Source organism: Synchiropus splendidus, chromosome 9 (assembly GCF_027744825.2).
Source record: "Synchiropus splendidus isolate RoL2022-P1 chromosome 9, RoL_Sspl_1.0, whole genome shotgun sequence".
NCBI lineage: Eukaryota > Metazoa > Chordata > Actinopteri > Syngnathiformes > Callionymidae > Synchiropus > Synchiropus splendidus.
In genome coordinates, this window is record NC_071342.1 from 20677801 (window position 1) to 20701825 (window position 24025).

At 44.3% G+C, this 24025-nt stretch overlaps 1 protein-coding gene across 6 annotated transcripts in view; it reads right to left on the reverse strand.

Annotated features, from left to right (window-relative positions):
- The window catches only part of LOC128765279 (adhesion G protein-coupled receptor A1), a 205080-nt gene that overhangs the window by 140725 nt on the left and 40330 nt on the right, over positions 1–24025 (reverse strand). For 2 of the 6 annotated variants that reach the window (XM_053875891.1, XM_053875888.1), the window contains exons 4-8: positions 21144–21215; positions 20961–21032; positions 20252–20415; positions 10254–10470; positions 3026–3190 (exon numbers count right to left, since the gene is read on the reverse strand). In XM_053875891.1, coding sequence (XP_053731866.1) covers positions 3026–3190; positions 10254–10470; positions 20252–20415; positions 20961–21032; positions 21144–21215 — 690 coding nt within the window. Of the gene's footprint in view, positions 1–3025; positions 3191–10253; positions 10471–20251; positions 20416–20960; positions 21033–21143; positions 21216–24025 lie in introns of those variants that run through there. The other 4 variants (XM_053875889.1, XM_053875890.1, XM_053875893.1 and 1 more) reach the window with 4 other exon arrangements.

Sequence of the window (24025 nt, forward strand, 5' to 3'; positions counted from 1 at the left end):
GACTCGCTGGAGAGATGATGTCTCCGGTCTGGCCTGGGAACGCCTCGGGATCCCCCGGGAAGAGCTGGAGGAGGTTTGTGCGGACCGGGAAGTTTGGGCTTCCTTGCTCCAAATGCTGCCTCCGCGACCCGACCCCGGATAAGCGGCAGAAGAAGGTGAAGGTGTGAAGGTGTTATTTGTCTGGGTTTTATATTGTATAGTTACTGCTCTTGTTTCCCCCTGGTATTTTTACTGCGGCGGTTATTTAAGCTTACACCAAGCAGCTAGTCGCCAGCAATTTTGGCTTTTAGGTGTAGCCTCTGTGGATCACCCTTTGGTTCTGTTGGACCTATAAATGAAGACATATCAGGGGTCCTTCCCTTCTGTGCCTCAGTGCCTCACCATTATCCAAGTCACAAGTCCACTTCAGTTTAGAGACAGTTGAGATGCTGCCCACTCACCACCAGCCTCCCTCAACAGCAGTAAACTTTTTAAAGCTCTGCAGCACAACTGAGTTCCACATTAGTCCCCCTGCAGGCACCAGCAAGTGTGTGTATTGATTACACTCCTCCCGCTCTCTTTCATGTGGCATGTGTGTCTTGGGCAGAGGGAACCTCTTCCAGCTCTTCCTCCAAGGTTTCTTACTCTTGACTTGTCCACCCTCACTGCATGATTCCCTCGTTCCTTCCTGCCCTCTGCGATCAGGGTGCACAGTGATGGACTCTGACAAGACTCACTGTTCACTGTTGGGCTTTTACTTTTCTTTTCTTTTTAAAAGTAAATTGACGTTTTGTTGTAATGTTTATTTTCTGGCGTCTTTGTGTCTGCAGTGTTTACTTTTGCTTTGTTTGTGTCTTTAAACCCTGTCTTTAATGTCTTCAAAGTTGCTGTTCTGCCGTCAACAACCAAAATTTCCCCATAGTGGGAAGAAGAAAGGCAACCATGTGCCGCACCGGCACCGGTTCTTGGGTTGGTTGCATGATATCCAATGGTAAAAACAGCTTTGAGTTGTGACCACTTCAGGTTCCGCGTGTCCCTTCAGAACCAGCTCCACAACAAGGTCTTTCATCACGACGTGCTCAGGCCGTAGCTGAGTCATGGATTTTTACAGACAGGGAAACTCGCCTTTGAACAGTGCGTTTTCATGCTTTGCTACTGTTAATGGGCTTCCACTGTGTAACACATCTAATTATTCTCAATTGCCACGATTAATAAATAAGCCGCGGGAGGCTTCTTTTCTTCGAGTTGTTAAATGAAATTGACTGTCAATCTGTTGCAACACTTTCAGACACATCATTCGTTTTGGCTTCCTATCAATAAAAAAGTGATATATATATATATATATATATATATGATGTCGGTCTATTCATGGGGCACAAACCTCCTGCTACCTCTAACCACCTTCTTTCCGACCTGATTTTCCTGACCACGTGGTTAGAGCGGCGGCAGCTACTTAGTAATAAATGGCGTTAATTTTCGCCCCTAACAGAAAAAGGGGGCTCATTTTCCAGCCCATTAATTCAACGCTCCAGCAGAAATAAAGGCCTGTGCGCTGCTCTGCGGGAAGTGGGTTGTAAAGTACAGCAGCGACACGAAACAGCCCATATGACACATGCACCTCAGAGGTTGTTTTGGGCAACTTGCTGAATGGAATGAGGTTGTATGTTCTGCTCTAACACAAATGTTCTATGATAATATGAAGAGAAGTGAAGCCAAAACAATGAACGGATGCGACTCTAATACCAGCATATACTACGATTGCATGATGAAGAGTACAACACCCACCGAAACATGTCAACCCTGTTGCTTCTGCCCCTTTTCTCCCAGTTTTTTTTTTGTTTAATGTCATCCAACAAGACTGTCGCTGTTCTGGCAGTGTACTAATAGTTGAAAAAAAAGACAAAATAAACAAGTGCATTTTTATCTCAATAAGATGTTTTTAACTATAAAATGAAATGAATGGAACAGTCAACAATTTTACAGTTACGCAACACATCCTCACTCCCATGGCACTATGTATGGGTGTTGGGAAAGTGGACTTTTGCATCCTACACTGACGCCAAATGCAGCCTCTCGCATTGCATGTTGACACATTAGGTACACCTTCCGCGGAATATCCAGACACCATGGGCAGCGCGCTACGTCAAGGAAGATGGAGGATAGGGTTAGGTAAGGCATGCAATGGTGGTCCTTTCGTTCCATTTCTGACAGCACCGTGAGTAAGGCAGAGTGCATGAGGGACTATATAGCGAGAGACATCCATGATCATTCAGAGAAGAGAGATTTCAAATGTGTCCCCTGCGCCTTGCACTCTGCATAGAAAGGAAAACATGTTGTACTCCATTAAAACACATGTGCATCAACGTGCACCGCTGCCGGCTGCCTTTGGCGTCAATATAGGACGCAAAAGTCCACTTTCCCAACCTCAGTATATTATGCTACGGGAATGAGGATGGGTGGATTTACAATGACAAACTCACTCCTGGACTTTTATCATTCAGATTTTTTTAGAAAACTTTTCTGCTTTCAGGAAAAAAAAACATGATATATATGTATTTTTTTATCGCATGGATTTTCCTGACAAATTTGCTGTTGAATCTGGTCTGTGTTTGGGGGTTCTAACCCAGAAGAGCTGGGGGCCCAAGGCCCTAGTTCTCTGTTTTCAGATGGCACGTGCGTTTTCCAGTTCGGATAAACCTTGGCGGAGTTACAGTAACTTGAAATACTCAGGTCAAATCCAGGCAGCCGCAACAGCAACACGGATATAGGGGTTAAACCAGCCCTGATGTACAGAGATAATAGCTGAGCAGCTTCGATTACAGTATTAACTCCGGACCTTGATGTCGGGTGAATTAAATCATCGCGAGGTGAAACCGGTGGCCTATTATGCTAATGACCTCCTGGCTTCAGGTTTCAAAGCCAGCAATTTATAGTCCATTTGTGTTCATCACTGTGAACATTTCACGATGTGAGAACAGAAAGCCTCCTTAAACGTGACAGCAGCGGCGGTGAGAGAGTCCGTTGTCCCCAAGTCAACCTGACTCACCTGAAGTCTCCCTTGTTGTTGGTGACTCTGTCAGCTGGGCAGTACGGCGCCGACGTTTCAAGAACTACGATCTCCATTTGCAGGGATGCGTTGCCACGGGAACTGGTTACCACGCATTCCCAGAAGCCGGCGATGCCGACTTCTATATTGGAGAGGACGACCTCGCTGCAGGAGAGAATGATACAGTGAAGCTCCAGTAGTGTGAAGTATAAAGTCATCATCAAAGAACAGGCTGTAGAAAATAGGAAGACAGAGGATAAGCCACAGCTTTAAACTCAATTTGAAGCTATTTTTAGATTAAGAGGACGATTATCATGAGATTGGGGATAAAGTTTTTGGTGTGTGTACTTAGCGCGCGCGCCACAGAAGAAGAGAAATGTGTGTTTAATGAGCCCCGGGTGAGCGTCAGCAGGCTTAGAAACTTGGCTGTGTCTTAAGACCATCATTACTCATGCTTATCTTTTCGAATTGTCACAACAATTTGGGTCTCAACGGGGAAGGCCCCGTCCAACAAAGGCTGGTGAAACAGTGACAAAAGCCAAGCCCCGGCTGTTTGCCAACACCATTCGTCTTGATGTTTCCACAGGGAATGTTAAAAAAAAGTGCTTAGCAACAGATACCATTACCATGGAAAGAAGAGCGTCTTGATGGTTATGTCATTTCAAGCACATTTATGTACACAATGATTCAATTCATCGTCGCCACTATGACTGAATAGCGGAAAGAGAATCGGGCCATGAAATGCATGTGTTGGTAATGGGCAACACTTGACAGAGCGGGGGAAACTAATTCAGTTAGCGGCGGAATTATTTGCTCCACAGACCGGGATATGGGAGTCACATATTTGGAGGGATTTTCGGAAACGTTGCCTGTCAGAGTTCCAGCATGCAACGGCACAGATCACAAATGGCCGACATAAAAGTCAACAACGCATCACCTGCGTGGTTAACAGCAAAAGCACCTCACAGCTGTCTGAAACTATTCGCCAAGCAGGTGATCGTACTGTCGTCGCGCTGCAGCCGTTCATCATCTCTTCGCAAAATAGCTCACTTATTTCGTTGAAAATTCCAGGACTTCTCGAAAGTCAGTTACGGGAAAACATTGGAACTTGGAGAGGTTCAACATCTGGAGCCATGAATATTTTTCACCTTGCCGCAAATAGAACTAATGCAAGTCAGAGCACTCGCACCAAGTCCATGTGGTCCGTATTCTGGTCGCATCCCACGGAGACTTGATAGTCATGAGGTGAAAGACGCTCTCATTTGGCACTTGACACGGTGATATATTCAGTTATACTCTTCAAAAGAATGCATTACAACCTTACTTTTGTACAGAACGTACCGGACGATTATATGACCTGGCGTCCACAGAGCTTCAACAACTGGGACACCTGTCCCAGTTGTTGAAGCTCATGTTGGAAGAGGGCACCCCCACATCACAACGTGAAACCAGAGAAACTGTCCAAAATCTATTGCTGTTCCTTTAGAGGAAGAAGGGAAACCAGCGGTCTCTGCTAGTGGAAGACACCTTGCGTTGTAACTGTAAGGCCTGGATGCTACTTTGCAAGCCACATGAAGTTTGGAGAAACGTAGCAGTTGACTCTTTAATCCAGGAGCATCACAATGCACCAGCAGACTTGACACCAGTGTCAATCGGGTATTAGTGTTCATTTTACGACTGGACCTGAGGCACAGGTGGCTTTCTGTCACAGTACACGCTCAGTATTTTACTGCTCTTAATGAGGTCACCCATCCAGAATACAAACATGACAGAGCACCAGCAGATGAACAGGCGATGATGGACAGCCAGTCACTCTTTATTGAGCGAAATATTGTCATTCTAATGACACAGAAATTCATTATTAAACAAACAAAACAATTAAATGAAGCTTCCATGTGCAGTTCTCTACAGCGTTTATTGAACCATCTCTTCAAACGCAGCTGATGTGACAATAACCTAAAATGAAAACATCCATTTTCACTTTAAAATAAGAAGTATACATGCCAATTAATATGTTACAAAAAATGAACTTACTCAATCTTATCCTAAGGGGTTTTCCAGCGATGACTTGCTCTTCAAGGTGGGGTTTTTACATTAACTTTACTGGAGCAATATGAGTTTGAAAAATGTTTGTCTCCCCGAGAACTCATTATTTACCCAACTAAATCTGAATATCACATTTAATATAACTCTTCCCTCACAATAAAACAGATCTTCTATTATCCCTCAATTGGAAGGAAATAAGACAATGAAGGCTGTTTGCTCAGTTGGGTTTACCAGATAGTGTTTGCTCAGACCCAGCATTTATTGAAATCCGGGAGAACTCAGGTGCCTCATGGAACATTTGCGGACTGGTAATGGAATTGGCAGGGAAAAAAGGGTGTGTTCTAACAGCAGAGATAAAAGATCTATTTAAGAGTGCTGTTTGTGTCCACCGATGCAGATCAGTTACAAAGGAACTTGGGATTGAACAGCACCTTGTCTCTCTTCAGAAAGAGCCCTTACATCACCAGTGGACTCTCGACCGTCTCTGAAACCCATGAAACTTCTTGCACTGATGCAGCAACTGACGATAAAGAGTCTGGTGCTTTAAAGGCGCAGACGTAAAGAGAGTAGATGGAACTATTCGGCTCTGTTTGTTAGTTTTTAAATATCTCACACTGTGAGAGATCAGCGCACAAGAAAGCAGGAGGTTGAGAGCTCACACAAACAGTACACAGTGACCTACATCTACCGTGACACTGAGCCATTGTAGCTCGGACCTCTTCTACTCATTAGAAACATTTTCCTTGTGCACTGAAATTTGGCAATTTGTTTAGATAATGGTGGGCAAATGATCCATCAAATGCTCTGACATGTCCTGACCCAAATCTGGACCACGGTGTTTATACAGACCTTTGGACAGCATTTGACATTCACAGCTGTTTCCTACACTGAAGCAACATCCCACACAGAAAGATCATAGTGTCATGTCTTAGTTGGGTCTCACAGGGCTGCAACTATGTACAGGAAGCGTGGAGATGAGGACACCCTGGACAGCAATGGGAGGAAAGTGGCAAACAACCAATGGTGACAACTCAGAACCGTGCAAGCAGTTTTGAATCTGGACTTCAATTTGCGTATCTCAACCTTCAGGAAGACAAGCTGAGGGTTCATGGACATTGGACATGAGGAGGAGTGATGTGGCAGTCAAGGACTTGCTGTGGCAACCACCGGTGGAATTTGATATTTTCTCTCTCTTTTAACTTGGATGTTATGAGTCACTTATTAAATAGGGTCTTTTTTTTCCCTTGCAAGTGACAGAAAGGTCCTCATCACTTTAAACTTAAAGTCTATTTAATCATTGAATGTTTATTAAACTCTTACATTTTTGTGTAAAAAGTGATATAAAACTGGACAAAGTTTTAGTCATGAATATATTTTACATAAATATTTTACAAGGACATTAGCTATGTCCCCATGTAGAAAACTTTAAGACTCAACACGGTTGACTTTCACTTTCTGGTTTTTATTTCCTTTCTGACTTTATGTTGGCGTTTCTACTTAGCGTCTCTCCCAGATGACCCTAAGGTAGATACAAGGCACCCCAAAAAAAAAAAAAAATAAATATATATATATATATATATATATATATATATATATATATATATATATATATATATTCTGTGATCTTTCAGCCACTAAAGGTCACGGTAGAGAGTCGACTGTATATTCACCACGAAAAAAACAAAACAGTTCACATGCGCAACAACGTGTCTCCCGAATATAAAGTTTATTTCAGGGCTTCCTGATGATGGCAACACTGACTAAGATGTTGGCTCTGACTCTCCATAAGCAGTGAGCTGCAGACTCAGCAGGAGACTCCCAGAGCTTCCTATTTCTGTGTTCACCGTGTAATCGTACCTATGCCCGTAATTGTAAAACCCCACTCTGCCTTAGTAAACATATGATGAATATTTGATTCAGATAAACGAAAAGTTGGAAGAAATTTAGCAGCACAGATAGCCACCGGCACCAGCGCAAACCGTTTCCCCCTTTTCCGGTAATATGTCTCATGTTTCGGTGCAAGATTACGCTGATTAAAAATGGAGAGGATTAGGAAGGATACTTCCAAAGAGTCTGCTGCTGCTAGCTACATGCTTCAGAAGTGTTGGATTAATGAAACATGAATCACCACAGGCCGAGTCCTCAGTTGCAGCAGTCAGTTGGGCCCCAGACCATCTCTCTGCAGGAGTCTTGGCCACATCACTGAGTGAGTGAGACACTGAGATTCATGGTGTGTGTATATATATATATATATATATATATATATATATATATATATATATATATATATATTCTTTTTTATATACATCTTCAATGTGGCAAAAATACAAAAACCTTACTGAAAGCAGCAACTATTCTGTCTAAAGGACAACATTTAATTCGATGTGAGACGTCACAGGTGAATCGCTAGAGACTGTGCTATGTTTGTGAAATATTTACATACTGTAGCGGGACTGCATTTATGAAAGTTTCCACTCCGGATGTTTTCAAAAGTTTCAGATTCAGATGGCTAACAAACACTGCACCTGACTCCAAAACTGCTGCGGATGCGGTCAATTCTGTCTTCGCGTAAATGACACCTGAGACATTATTTCTTGTCATTCAGAATGTCACGCTCGGACCGGCGGGTGTTGCTAAGCGTCAGCTGCGCTAACAGCTGCTAAGGAACCAGCAGTTTCACTTTCATGAGCCCGGAAAACTCTCCGTGCTCCGTCAAGTGCTGGAGCTTTAAATGGCATGTTTAATTTGACACATAATTTGTACACATATATATGTAGACGACGACATCACAAAATAATCTGTGACAGAAAACAGATACAACATGGCTTTTAGAAAGATCTTGTTTCTCGCACAATCCCTCATGGCAGCGCATTCTTTTTTGGGGATCCTCAGCAGATGTTTTGTGGTAATGAAAAGCAGAAAATGTTGACTAGTTGTGGCGTTTTCTGTCGAGGTCGATGCCACTTCTTCCCTGGCATGAGGCTGAAAAGAAGCTGGCCTTCTAGTTGCTGAATAAACCACACAACAAGAGGCGCCTGTCGACAACCATATTCCTGTCAGCACAGGGCTGGTATTTATGGAGAAGGACCCGGCGGCAACCGGCGGCAGTTAAGCTAATCAGTAGCAATGCGTCTGTTGCCACAGCGTTACATCAAGTACATTTAGTGGAGAGCACTCTCATGTTCGCTGCGACAGCAGACCAAAGATTTATGTCTTTGTTCAAAAAACAAGCGTGTGAAGCCTTGTGTTGTTTTCGGACGACGCTATCAGGCCAATTATAATTCAGCATCTGTTTCTCTTTGTGAGAGAGTGACATCAGCTGGACGGCCAACCTCCAGAGAGGAGTCGCAGATTAGTCGGAGGTGATGGCACGCTGCCAAGCCTATTCTGTCCTGTCCTCTCCGATCCTTATCAAGGGCAGAAAAGCAAAAACCTAATCCGCGCGCTGGACGTTGAAGGGGGCTCGGCGCGCCGTGTTTATTCACGTGGTGTATGAGTGTGTGATACATGAGTGTTTCGGTGGCGACAAAGAACATGCTAATGAATTTATGCGTGATTCTGGACCATATGTCCATCTGTGGGCTTCAAGTATTATGAAGTCAGAATGTGCGTGCCCCTGAATATCAACAGTTAAAATGTCCCAAACTGCTAACTTGGTCTCACGGCCAAGCAGGGACGCAGGAAGGTGTTCAGGAGTCATTCAGATAAGATGCCTCGCCAACTGGCTTCCCTTTAAAAGGTTCCACTCTCTTGGGCTCTATCGTCTACCTCGAAGACATCGATAACTTATTGTCACGCCCCAAAGATCATGAACACAGGGTGAGGGGTCTCATGGCTCAGCACTTCCCCAGAACACATCTGCAATACATGTAGACCATTTTGTGATCGAGAACAATCAGAAACCTTGGCGACAAATCTTCATACTAGCCACTACATGTTCAAGGAGAAGAGTATGAGGTAGACAAACCACAAACCCTCCTCACCTCAGATGTAGAAATTTGGTCGGTAGAGGACCAAACTGAATTTGTTGGTTTGGAACTACAAATGTCATGGCACCTCTCTACCTATGTTTCCCAATACTACTTGTGTAAACTGGTTGGTAGTATTGGTTAGCATATAATCCACCATTATAATGACAATTAAAATAATAATAATAATAATAATAATAATAATAATAGAATTAAGAACTAGTGCTGCATCTGACCATTCTTTTCCTGGCATGTCACAAAAAAGTGCTGTGAAATTATGGCGTCTACAAGAATCCACAAAAAATGATGCAGTTCACTTGCTAGGCCCAAGTAGCATTCAAGAAGGCAGCACTATACATGCACCCAGGAAGATTGAGCGAGCTAGCATAGTAGCATGCCAACGACAGACGACCAGGTTGAGCTGTAATTACGAGTCACGCTTCACTACAAATCTCCCAAGACACAAGAGAGTGACCAGGGATGCTCATTTGACAGGTCGAGTATTCTTCACAGACCAGGGTTGATATTCCCTTAAGCTCAACAGCTGCTTATCGTACACAAACGATTTTCATTAAGAGGTCAAACAGACTAGACCAGTGGCGTTAAAGTTTTCAGAAAGTCGCGGATCAGCGGAAAAGACAAAGAAATGTATCCGCCACAAAGAATCTCATTGTCGATGCGCATCGTATTACGTGGATATGTGCACCTTCCTCTGTGTGGACCGGAGCTAAGACATCCACTGAAGTTTTGACCTAAGGTTACACTACAGGTATTTCATCTATATAAGCCACACCCGAAAAATCCTGACTACAATGAGCTCAGTTGGACAGCAGGTGGCAGTGGCATTACAGAGCTCCTACAACACATATGCAAGTCATAAAGGGGAGGCTGCGCGGCAACAAAGCCAAGACTGATGTGGAAGAAAAGCGTTGAAACGTTGCTTCATGCACATTCTGTCCCTATCGTGAAATAACATTTTTGTTTCTTCAGTAGAAATCTGACCCTACAGAACACCACCAAAATAAAATGACGACAACCCTGAAGTTTTACAGAAATACATGTGTCCATTTTGGAGTTTTCCTTAAATCCATTTTACGATCACACAGGTGAACAGACGGCTAATACACAGCCTCTGTAGAGGTAAGACATCAGATGTTACAGTCAGCACCAGTGAACCCCAGGACCTTCCACTGATTCGCTTCCCTGAACTGTACCTTGTCAGCAAGCAACAGTCATGTAGCAAGGTTTTCTCCAGGTAGACGCCTCGCTCCTCCTGTGTGGTCACAGCGCGGCCGTTGTGGCGCCAGCGTAGCTCAACCGAGGCATCAAGGTAGGTGGCGGTGCACTGGAGGGGAAGCCGGTCTCCCTGAAAGACCAGCTGCCTCTGGGAGGGGATCAACTGGAACAGCGGCATCTCCAGAGATCCATCTGCTGGACAAGGAAACGGAAAGGTCAGGCTGGAAACTCTCTATTCTGTGTTGGGAGGAGAGTGTACGGGAGGTCATCCATCCATCCTCGACAGAAAACAACAGCAGACCTGGTTGCACCAATATACAATGGCAAAACAACTCAGAAAGCTGATTCTACTGATTTTTTTATGTACAGTTGTAGTTCCCAGCTGTTGTCATTTCTAATTAAACAGCAGCGTCTCCAGCTGCTGCTGGGCCCTCGGTCAAGGCAACAGCACAGTAAACATTACAGCGTTGTGATGAGTCCAGAGCAGAATGACTATCAAGATTTTAGAGGTCAGGTGGTGGAGGCCGCAGGAGCAAAGAGGCTGTCACCTCCCTCTCCTCTGGAACCTCCTCCAGTCGTCGGGGGGATGCAGTGGCGTTTTTACAAACACATTCTCAAGCTTGATGCGTCAAATTCAGCCTGTTACCACACAGACACCATGACGCAGCGCCTGCCGCGTGCAATCTGCCAGTCTTCATCAGGTTAGTTCGCTCCCGTCCAACATCTACCTGACTGTGTTTCACTGGCTGCTGGTGTTAGCCGGGCCAGTGGCTCCCATTAATGTGGTTTTACTATTAGCTTCGCATCTTTTAACTGGTGAGTCGACGTGTTTTCTTCTGTTAAAGATTTGGACTGAAGCAGAGAGAAGTCACCCTGCAACCTATCCGGAAAAATGACTGCCAACTCTCACGTTACTGTTTGAAAACTGAAAATGTGATGCCAAGTTGCCCGAAGCTCAAGTTTTATTTATCTTGCATTTCTTTGCAAGTGATTTTTTTTTTTAGTTTTGAGTGTCAAATATCTTCCTTGACATCAATATCAAGTTTAAAAAGTGAAAACCTTGTTTTCAAGTGGACTTTTTTTTAAGTCAGCCTCTCACATTGTCGCATTTACAGCATTTCAACTGTCAATTTGAAATGCATGAATACAAGATAGACAGAGGTCGGGTTTATGTGTGAGACACATGATGCCGCTCTCGCTCACTTTTGTCACTTGGTATAAGGATTTCAAATTACTAAGTGTGCATTGAAGCTGAAGTAGCAATGAGAATCACCATGGCCCTCACCCCCAACATGTCACTGGACATGGGACACAACATGGGAAGGCTGACTTCGGTGTCAACATCGGACACAAACGTCTACTTTTACTTGATTCCTTGGGAGAATGAGTTGGTGTGTTCAGGTCAAATGATCCCTCCAGCGTGCTGTGGTCCTCCACTTCACGAGGGAGGTGTCCATGAGAGAGCCGGAGCAGAAGCCAGAGCCACCTTAACTTTCCTCCTTAATATCACTCAGAGTCCAGACAGCCAATGGATGCATCTCCAGAACTTGCATCTGCAATCTTCAGGTCACTTCCCGCAGCGCATGACTGCATCTGAGAGCATGAACATACAGTAGTTGGATCAGTAACCTGTGACTAGCGCAAGTGTGAGATCACCAGTTTCTGTGTCCAAGTCTCAACTCAATCTTCCCAAAAGCAATTTCTGCATGAAGCCACTTTAAACATTTGTTTTGGAGCTTATGATTGAGCTAAACAGCTACTTATCAGGGTATTTTCAAACAGCAGACACAGCGAATCTCCTCAGAAGAATATGTTTTAATTTCACTTCAGTCTCAGCCTTTCAGCCTCCTTTGATTTTCCACTGGTGAAAATTGCGCATCAGTATTCCGTGTAAACCTGTGATTTGTCTCCACTTTCATCTATCTGGTGTGAATATCTGCCAAAGCAGCGCTGCAGGTTTCAGATTGTAATCGCAGCAGACCGCTATCGACCCCGCACTAATGCAAACACGTTCATTATTACTGCATGCGCTGGGACACACACACAACCCTTAAAGGCTGTCAACACACACGTATTACGTCAAGGTCACGTTCCTCCCTCCCTCCCTCCCCCCAGTCATTCTCATGCTTTTGGTGTGTGAGGTGAACAGCAGCTGATAAAGGAGAAGAGCCTTGAGCGCTCCCCTGGACTCTCCTTGACTCTGCGCATGTAGAGCAGCCGGAGTCAAAGCCAGTGACTGGATTATTTACCTGCAGCTGCTGCTGCTTCTCAAGCCTTTGTGTCAGTGTGGCTATGATAACAGCGAGATTAGCTGACAGGGGAGTGTTTAGTCCACAGGCTGATATTGGAATAAAGGGAGGTCTTCCTTTGGTGGAAATCCTTTGGCACCAGATCCCACTGCAGATACAGTGTGTTGGAAGGGTGGTGCTATGAAAGCAAATCAACAGAGTTGCGTACCGTGATGTTACATTATTGATGTAGCTCGCGAAGGAGGAGCTTAACACAGAAATGTGGAGCTGTTTTCTGTGCACTTTTCCTCCTCTGCATGTTCTGACAAGATGAAAGGCGTTTTCTTCCCGTCAGGTGTGTATCTTTGCTAGGTATTCCATGGTGTGTGTCTCTGTCTTCTTAGGGATGTGATGTCCTGAATGTGAAAAAGTCCATCCATCCATCCATCCTCCATCCCCACCTACCTGCTGCCAGGTCGCGGGGGCAGCAGCCCAACAGTGAGTCCTTCTCCAGGGCAACATGTGCTAGCCCTGACTGGGGGATCCTGAGATCCTGAACAGATATAACCTCTCAACCTGGTTGGTCTCCTCCCAACTGACCGTTCCTGAAACACCTCCAAAGGGCGGCAACCAGGCGGCGTCCTCATAAGATGCCAAACCACCCCAACTAACTCCTTTTAAAATGGAGAAGCAGCAGCTCTTCTCCGAGTCTCTCCAGAGTGACATCCTAACTCTAAAGGAGAAGCCTGCCACCTGACTCATTTCAGCCGCTTGTATCCGAGATCTCCTTCTTTCCCTTATGACCCAAAGCTCATGGCCATGGGTGAGTGTGGAAAAAGTGAGAGACAGAATCCTTTCCCCCGTGACTCAGGCTGTGACTGACAGCCCAGCGTCTCTTTCTGCAGCTCAAAATGTTGGACGTGTTCAGCACTAGAGCCAAATATGTGCTTGTTCAGATGTACTTCAGCCACTTTGGAGTCCTTCTGCCACTTTGCTCGCCACTTCGCACCTGCTGCCCTTCCCTCAGGGAAATGAAAGAGCTGAGCGGCGGTGTGAAACCTCCTCCGTTTTCAAATTTCACGATCAAAAATGTGCAAAGTCTTTAGCAAATGTTCATTTTGTAAGACGAACAGAGTGAACATATTGAACATAAATTTCAGAGGGGGCAACAAAACACAGGAGGACAGAAAAATAATCTAAAATGGTATTTTTATGGCCTAAATATTAGAAAATAGTTTCATGACATCATGCGCTTACAATAGGTTATTTAGACTTAGACTTAGACTTAGACTTTCTTTATTGTCATTGCACAAAACATATTACTATATGATGGCAACAAAATTTCGGTCCAAGGCCTCCAGTTTCCAAAAACAAAACGAAATGTCCAAAAATAAATAGATAGATAAATAATAATAAATAATAACAGATAAGTGCCATTTGGTTATATAATATAATTGAAAGACTCTCAAAATATATAGGGGAATATCAGGGTAAAGCTTGTGAATATGATTTCATAAAAGGCACTTTATTTGGTATTTTTTTCAGTACATATTATTTATTTATTTTAAAGGACCAACATTACTAAAATGACCCATTAAAAGGGTCAAATTCAGTTAGAAAAAAAGAAAGGAAAAAAAATAATGAACACCTAAACAAGGAGTATGATAACATCAAGAATCGTATTAGCACTGTAGCTCTGACTTCATGAGGCCTGCATGAAGTCAGACCCACCTCCGATTGAGGACTTCTGTGCCTGGAGTGTCCGGTCCCAAATCCATACATGGACCGAAAGCTAAAAACCAACATGCTGTTAAGCAGGCTCATGAAAAACCATCATTGAATGTTACAGACTGTATCTCTCAGCTGGGTTCTAGGGTCATGTACTGTGTGTCGAGGTGAGTTCTTGCCTCACACAACAGAAGCAAACCCAGGATGAAGATACAGAAGTTTCCATTCGGAGTAACTCGAAAGGACAAGATGAGAATTGGGCATGTCAGAGGGAAAGTTTGGAGGCAAAGTCCAGATGAATATTGGCGAGAGGAGACACTGTTGGACCAAGAATGTTGGAGATGAAGAAGAGCAAGACAACTGAAAATCTTCAAGGATGAATGAGGAGATAAAGAGGGCAGATGCGACTAGACAATGATAAAGATGGGTTAAAGTCAAGGACTTATTCTGGCAACCCCTGAAGGTATTTGGCAAAGATATCAATTCACACCTTTGAATCAAAGGAGTAATGCAAGGGCAGACAGTTTTTGACCAGCTTCAAAGGACCAATGGACGCAAGTGCTTCGACTGCACCTGTCGTCCGATTGCTCTCTGAGGATTCATGGCTCATAAAACCCTCCCCTGCTCCAGTATTGGTTTGAAAAACGCACATATACTGGCAGATCAATGCCACATGATCTGAACATTTAACACCCCCTCTGGGCCCCAGCAACAGTTTATGGTAATGTGTCAACCAATCCCAAGTATTAATGGGCTCTGACCTCATTTGAGAAGAAGTCATCATCCGAATTGCCACGCTTCCTAAAGCAGCACTAAATCCTGCCACTAATATTGCATCTCCTGTGATGACATATCTGAGTAATTACTCGGGCTGACCCTGTTTGAGTCGGACTGCTCCATGATTGTCCTCAGAAACAGAAGCTGTGACGCTGTTATCTCCTGCGGGAGACACACAGCGTCGGCACTGCAGGGGCCGTGGACTGTTGACTTGACTGATGCTGATATTGTTGAAACGGCACTTTGAGCCAAGGATCCGAATGTGGCTGCTCGTATTTGCCCCTTGGACACAGCCAGAGAAAAATGCAATTATTGGATGTACTCGAGTGTGTGTGTGTGTGTGTGTGTGTGTGTGTGTGTGTGTGTGTGTGTGTGTGTGCCAGAGAAGCAAAGGCTCAGATAAAAACAGACACGTGATCAAGTGCAGGCTTTTTTTGTGTTTGGATTTCAGTGGATGTGTGACTCAGCCTGAGGAGCAACAACGACGAGGTTACTCACAAGGTCTTTTTCTATCAGCCAATGTTGCCACAGAAAAACAGCAGCATTTTGATGGAGCATTTTACAACGTTAATTCCTTTTGAATAAAATGTTGTGTCTTAAATTATTACAACGTAATATGGGGCTTGCAGTTCAGTGTGAAAACCTGTATTATTTACTTTAGCAATATGATTTATCATGCCTTGAATTGCTCCTTTATTTAGCAAGTTCTGAGAGAACAATTTGTCTGTTATTGTATGGTTACGACAAGGATAAACACTTGTTTCACAGAGTACAGGGCTGCAAATCTCAGCACAGACAGGTCCAGCGTACTGTTGGAGTTGTAATAAACTCCTGCCGAGCCAAGATAAACATAGCAAAACAGCGGTTCTTACTTATGACTTTTTGAGTTAGAAAGGCTTCCATGTTTTACATCTATATAGCGTCGGGAAGATGAAACATTACCTTACCATATACTGAAATACTGTTCAACTCAAAGTGGAGGGAGGGAGAGTCTAAGAGAACATTTCAGAAGATAATGTATATTAGATCTCATGTATTCATAAATAACAAATAGCATATTCATATAAAGGGAACAGAAATACAGTTTTTGGTTTATAAAAAAAAATACATTCCTTTTCAATATATATAGAAAAGTAAGTAAATAATATGACATCACACTCGCTTTTTTTGCAAGCAACAAGACTGTTTTAAAGAGTTTGAGGATCCAATAGGGTCTAGTGACCAAGTGTTGGGGCAGGGGAAGTGGGCTGGTTGTTCAGAGGGGTCCAGTTGCAGGACTTGCAAGGGTCATTTTATAGAAAAAGAAAAAAGGTGAAAATAAAGAAAAAAAGAAAAAAAGGTGAAATAAAGAATGACTCAAGTAGCATTCCTCGTTCATGACTTGTGCCAGGCAGCTTTGTGTGGCTCCTGTTGCCGGCTGCTTTTGAATCTGCAATGTGATCGTGTGTCTTATTAAATTGGAACCAAACTATCATTCCATCCTACGAACAGAAGGCTAAATATTCATTGCAACATTCATTTCAGTGTACAAATGGTCATCGTGCAGGTCAAGTGGTGAGTAGAAGTTCTGGCTCATCCGATCACGCGGCGGAATAAATGTCACCTTGTTTGTCCTTAGGTCATAAAAAAGCTACAAGAGTGGCAGTAACTTCATCAGAATAGCGTTTAGAAACGCTGAAGCGCGTCCCTGGCGCACTTCAATCAATCATGCTTCTTTGCGCCTGACGAGAGGCAGCAAAGCTGCGTCTCCGCTGATGTTACAATCAGCATTTAAAGTGCGAGAGTCAAATGAAAGATCGGGCTGAACATGTCGCCGCGACGCCAATCAAACACGTCCCCGTTTTAAAGCCATCAGTGAGTGAAGTGTCCTGTTTTGCAGAGAGTCAGAAGTGAAATGTCAAGTTTCATCCTCGACCAGAGCAACTACTTCATGCAGTTTTGCTCTTATAGAGAAGAGTACTCAGTGTTTACAGTACCAAAGGGCAAATATAAGTAGAACTCCATCCACGGCCGACTGCTGCGTCACGTGGCTTCATTAAGTTCAGCAGAGTGAGGTTCTGATAAAAGTCAACGCAACTAACTCAGTCAACCCAGAAGTGACGGCTGTTCATTCCACGCCTGTGCTGACACATCAAATCCTTTGATCCTATCAGAGAAGTAGTGAAGATAAAACAGGCTCAGTCAATGTCAAACGGATGCACCCATATCTGTTTGTGTAATCGCTCTGCCCTCCAGTCAATATCTAAAATGTACACATTCAGGAGGGAGGTGTGACTCGGCTTCAAAGGCTCATGACAGGCGCCGATGATGCTCATCTCGTGATGCCTTTTAATCTCATGATATTGCCGCCGATGGTTTGTCTCGCTTTAAAGCCGCGCGGGGGGAAATTTGATCATAAAATAACAGACTAACCCAGACTGACAAACAGTGCCTGCAAAAGGACATCAATGGGTGGACGCGGAAGACGTGGGGCTCCTTGACTGGATGAGGACATGAAGACGCAAGCGCGGTGCTATTTCAAGGTTGAAAAGACCAGGGGAGATGGGCTTCATGGGTCTAACAGACGCTTGCCTTGACCTGAACGCAGGAAGCACCTGATCCTGGCAGGAAGCTCCCTCTGTTGCGCCTCATTTGGAGGCAGCACACGCTCTGTATCCAAGGAAGGACGCGGGAGCTAGAATACATGATGCAGGCATCTGTGGCTCATCTTGCTTGAGCTGCAAAAGAAATGATGTCTTGTGTATCTTTGACAGGATTTGTTCTAATAAATGAAATGCCTCTCCGGATCATCAAACAACACTGATGAATGATATTTTCAATACAACTGTTTTCATTCTTGAATTTTAGAACCTTTTTTTAGACCTTTTTTTTTTAAGAAAATTTTTTCGATCGATAATATTGTTTTGCATCATGAATCCTGGAAAACAACCACTATTCAGCGCGACATGAGTTGAAACACTGGCCACTGATTTTAACCTTTCTTGAAGAGGACCTTTTACTTTCACCTGAGTATATTATACTAGATAAAAAATGTACTTAGTCTCAGATATTTAAAAGCCAAGGGTTATTCGTTTTATTGTTTGCCATCCGTTGTGTCTCTGCATTGCACAGACCCTGAATCTGCCACATGACTGCGTCACTACCGACAAAAATCTCTGCCATACTTTTATTTTGGAGCAACATCTAGTTGTATGTGACAACCATGACTCCTCGAATCCTGCACCATAGAGCGGCACTTACTGCTCACCGGGTCTTTGATGGTGTCTCACTTGTGGACGTCTCGAAAAACAATTGAGGCTTCAGAGTGGGATCTGAAGGGCATGGCTGTCCTCCACCTTTACTGTTAGCTGAACATTTATACGGCTTTAAAGCTTAAAGCCGAGGCTCCCAGAGGAAACGCATCTTCAAATAAGCTCAAGAAGGTTCAGTTGTTGCATCAAAACACTGCTCCGCACAAAAACATTGCATCAGGGGGAAGAACTTTGCTTTAAAAACCTGTGTGCAGTGTTGTATGGGGAATCCTGTGCGGCACTGTCAATGGCTAGCAGCTTGAAGGTCGTCTTCCTGAGGAGATGGAGCCAACCATGGCGGGAGCAGGAAGGCCTATCAGCCTAATCCCATAATGGAAGCCTCCCGGCCTGAAAGGAGCGCCTCTCGTCCAGCGACTAGATCCTGCTAATGGCTCTTTGTCTGTAGTCCGCGCAGAATGAGAGTGTAATTGCTTCGGATTGTTCTAGGCAAATTAGAAAGCACATACGATTTGGATATCAACAGCAGAACGCTAGCGGAGCAGGCAACTCAGGACATAGCCAAGCAGGCGTGCCTGAATTCCAGGCCCATTTATCCTTGTCAGCATTCTGCAAACTGTGTGACACCCAGCATGCACGCATGTCATCTTATACACACGTGTGCCAGCCACCATTCACAATTACAGCACAGCACAAGCCAATGATTTTCTCATTCTACAGCAATATTCCGCAGCATGAGGCAGATACAGATGAGAACGATTCTATCATATGAGATACACCCCGTCACTGCCATGTGGAGCGGGAAGATAGCGCCAAGGACTGAGGGTTTGTGTGTTGAGGAGTGGGCTGAGATTCCCGCTGGAGTTTCAGGAAAACAACAACACAAATCCTGGAACATGACCTCTTTACTTTCACAGTTTGACTGTCTTTCACTGAAGACAAATGGATGGATGAAGAAGAAGGTAGGAGTCAGCCATTACTATGCAATGTCTTCAAGAGTAAAACACCTTTGAGACTAACTTCTGGGGTACGACTTTTTTTTTTTTTTTACAGTAGTACTGTTACTAATATTTTGTTAAAAGTTACCTGCACATCCTGGATCGCAGCCAAATGCATGTCCTTTAACAGAAAAACGAAACACTCATGGACACAGGTCCGATCATTTCAACCAACCCGTTGAAGGGGCAACGGGAAAAAAGTTGTGGATCACCACTGCACAGCTTTGTAGGTATGGCGCAGGTGGAGAGTTTGAAGTATAGGGGTTGGAAAAAGAAAACACTTATGTTCCCACTGGAGTGTAAGAGATGCGGGGCACCCTGAGTCACCAATACAACTGTGTATGTTTTTGGTCTCTGGGAGGAAACTTGAGTGCCTGGAGAAAGTCCACAGTTCTAGTAGGAGCTATCATCTATCAGTCAATGTGGCTTACATCAATGGTCTGTTCCAAAATTGTGGTTCTTCATACTGTGTCGTGATTTGGTCACAAAGGAAGCCGTGTTTCAGGGTTTATTTTCTGTCTGCAGACCCAACAAATGAAAGAGGACTCCTCTGAAATACTTTCTCTTTGATGAAACACAGGGGAAATATTCTGATTTTTAGGGCAAAAAATATCACAAAGAAGTAACTATAAAAGACTTCACACTTTATTCTCACTTCTTGCACAACCACACTCTTCTGTATGAACCCTAATACCAAGCCAGGTATTTTCCACAGTTATTTAAAGTTTGTTTTGCTTGTTTGGATCAGCACCTTCCGACGAGGTGTTATCACAAAACCGCACTTGGTTATGAAGCAAAAACACAAAAGCAAACCCCTGGATTAAGCAAGATTACACCATACTGGGGGTGTAAGTCGTACTAGTGCTTTTCTACTGAGGGCAGATCTTGACAAATTCGTGTCAAGGGCATTGACTGGCCGGTTCAAATCTGTAACACTTTTATTTTCTTCTTAAACCATTTCAATAGGAAATAACACTCCTGGCCGAGTCATTCCTACCACATCGGAGCTGCTGGTCACGTAGGTTCCGAAACTGCAGGCCATGAAGGTGAGTGGGGAACACGCACACGGTGTCGTTGCCGATCCTCACAGAGTTGCTTCTGACCCACACGAGCAGCCACTTGAGTTGACAGTCACAAAACAGCGTCTCCGTGCTGAAGTGCCTGGCAGGAAAAGAAAACGGGACATTTAAAATCAGAGCCGCCGTTTGATCTATTAATTTAAACGGCTGCGATGAATTACATTTACGGCGGCTTTGCATCATTTGTGCGTTTCGGTTTGTTAGCTTCGGAGCGCGCCGACTCTCTGGCACAGTTTGCTGGCTCGCTGAGGTGGCGCAGCGCCATTGTTGAATATCATTAGTTACACCTGCTTTTCTCAAAATGTCTGCCATGAAAACAGCGAGCTACATCTAAGCTGTTTCTAAAAGCATTCGTGACTCGCCGCCTACTGTTGAAATGGCTGGATGCTGTTCAACAGCGTCTGTGGTTGATCAGCTGCATCAAGAACCTGGTTGTTGCCTCTGATGCCGGGCATCACGACGGGTACAACGCATGTCAATTCAAAATTTACAGCCCATGCCAGGAACCACTTACCCTTGGGTGCTTACACGGCTTTCTACAATTGCCCAAACATTCCTCATCCCACCAATGTCAATGAGCATTTTCCTGCTCCCCAAACCTCATGTGAATCCAACAAGTTCTCTTACAGGACTCTCAGAGCAGCAAGGTGCGTGAAGAGTCCCGCCGTCAAAGTGGAGAAGATGTTCCCGGACAGATTTCTGTTGAAGACACCACAAAACCATGAGACACATGACTGTGGCTGCATCAACACCACACACTCGCCGCAGAGCAAATCGTGCGCGGACGTTTTCAATTGATGGATCACTCACAATTTCGAGAGGTTGCCAAGATCCGCGAACATTTCCGACGAGAGGCAGCCGATCCTGTTGTCGGAGAGGTCTCTAAAAGATAAGCCGTCATGAGCTGAATCTATATTTATAACCGACAAAAGGCTGAATGTGGTGTGCTGGTAATGTGCATTAGAAGGTAGCCATCTGGCCCAGTGAACCACTGCGGTAACAATTCATCTACTGCCTGCGCTTCTATTTCCATCCGTCGCTGGCTCTCACATGAAACATACATGTGAAACGCAGGAGCCAACTGCGGATCTCTGTCACGTCCACGGTTCCATGGCCGTGTAATTAAAGAGCTGCTTGGCTGAAACAGCTGTGGGAAAATAAGCAAAGCACTTGAGTAATCACCAGTCTGGGAGCACTTAAATTAGCACTCTGCTGCTCCCGGAGCCTGGCGCACACGCGCCCCGAATCACTGCGGGTAACTCGCCGCCTGCCAACCCAGGGCCCACTAACAATCAGGCAGCAATCTTCTCACTCAAAAGACAGAAGAAAGGCAGGAGAAGGGTTGAGCAAACGGCTCAATGAGAGTTCAGCAAAATCGAGAGGATACACCCCGGGCTCAAGGCAATTCCTTCATGTGGTCATTTCATCTATTGAATCGTGCATGGGGTCACGAAAAACGCCTTTTTTACGTTCTGAGGAACATGAAAAAAAACAAATGGGGCTCCAATGGCGGCTCATTCACATGCTATGACTTGGTACCGCTGCGATTTATTTGAGCTTCTCCGACCCCTGTGACAACATTACAGCCACACGAGTCACTCATTTACCAGTTTCACTTCGGTTCTCATTCACAATCCATTCCTGAGTGCTCTTTGCTCTGTTTCCCGACAAATTCACGGAGAAAAACTACCACAGACTCATAATATGGACGTGCATTTTATTGGTTTAAACTTGTATGAATCCGTTTTTTTGTGGAAGTAAATGACACTTATTCGCCGTGCATGCATCCACACACATGCACGTACGGTCAATTAATTTTTAAACAGGCATTGTCATCGGCTACTAAGGTACGGCATGGCGCTTCAAGGACCCCAGGGACAGACAGACCAAATGCCGACGTTATAGCATGTGAGTGAGACGGCATTGGCCCCATTCAAAAAAAATGAATGGGGCGTAAAAAGGGCGTTTTTCGTGACCCCATGCACGATTCAATAGATTAAATATTCGCGACTACATGAACGAATTGTCTTCAGACCCGGTTGGAAGATACTCAGCAGAGAACACATGACGCAAGGACCTGATCTCAGCCGTGTAGCAGGAAGAGATTAGTCAAGGATACAGGTCACAAGTTTAAACGGTGGACCCTGGTTCACTCGTGTCAAGGCTGAATCCTTTCATGCTAAAATGGCCTCATCTATCCTCTGTCACTTTTATCCACAGGTGTGAGCAGCATCCTCATCACCTACAATGTAGAGGTTGAACTCCTCCACAGTAACTAAGCAGCATGGCCAGTCCATACAGAGAGTGCTGCTTGGACGGGCCTTTTGTCCATGGTCACCCTCTTTAGAGTGAGAGGGATACATTAGAAAACGGTGGTTTTGTGTCTTCATCTCTGAGACCTAACCACAATGACGTCATAGCCCCATTTCTAAGTTTTTCACCCCGAAGGTCGTCGCTTCAAAACAAGAACATTGACAGAATAGTGAGTATAGCGCTCAGTGTTGCGCTAATTTGAAATATCAACACAAAACCTTCAGCTATAAAAGTAGTTTTCTTTTTTGCTCAGCATGTTCATGTTCTTCTGTGCTTGTTTACAGCGGCCAAGCTTTTACACGAGAATTTCCAGTTATTTTGAGCGATGTATTCAAGGCTATAGGCTTGAATGTTGTTTGTCTCGTGGACTTTCGCATCCAATGTTGAAGCAGAATCAGGCCTTTTGTGTTGCATGGTGACACATAAAAACTCAACATCTTACCACGTTTGTTAAGCCTTATTTTTAGTCACATTTCTCATTCCGCTGACGTAGAGCACCCAGAACGGTATCTTTTGTATTTTTATTTCAGGTCGCAATGAAGCGCCGCTTGGTCATGTCCCTTCACAGAAGGGCAGTTTGTCCGGCCTGCAGCTGGCCACACCAGCAGCATCAGCGTGCTACTGGAATCTCAGTCGCGCATGTCCCCGCTAGGTACGGCAACTCCGCAGGGACAAAATTCATAGAGTCAAGTTTCGAGTCAAGTGAGATCATAGGCTGGGTTTCTGTGCCTTCATTGCTCATGCGGTGTTGATGTTTTGGAGCAAAATGCGATTTATGAAACATTATTTTTAGTGTCATTTATTTTGTAGCGCAATTCCTTTGAGGTTCAAGGGGATTTTACACAAATATTCACAAAGTTTCCTCCCACTTTTAACATGTCAAAGTTGGTCTGAACATGTGCTTCTGTTTGTTGTATTCAGTAGCTGCGCAAGGTCTAAATAATACGTAATATTTCTTTATTTAATTTGATTTTTTTTTAAGTTTAAAAGCAGTTTTATGTGTTGTGGCTCCCAACTGTATCTTTTGGCAGGTAAACAAAATGACTCTTTTGCTAATAAGGTTATGGAACTCTGCAGTAAACCTTTGCCTTGCATTCTTAAATAGACTTCTGGGTCTGTTTAACACTGCTATGTGGGTGGGCTGTCCTCACTTCCAGAGGCTCTGATCGTCTACTTTCTTTTGAGATTCTCACAAGCATCATACAGCATAAGATGTGAAGCCAGTCAGTGCTGGCCCAGTGAACTACTGCGGTAACAATTCTGCGAGCATCAACGTCTCAATGAAAGCTACTGAAATACTTTTGGAAATGTTCAGTCAAGAATTGACAAATACCTGAACAGATAGATCACAGACCATGTATCGATTTGCAGTAAGTCAC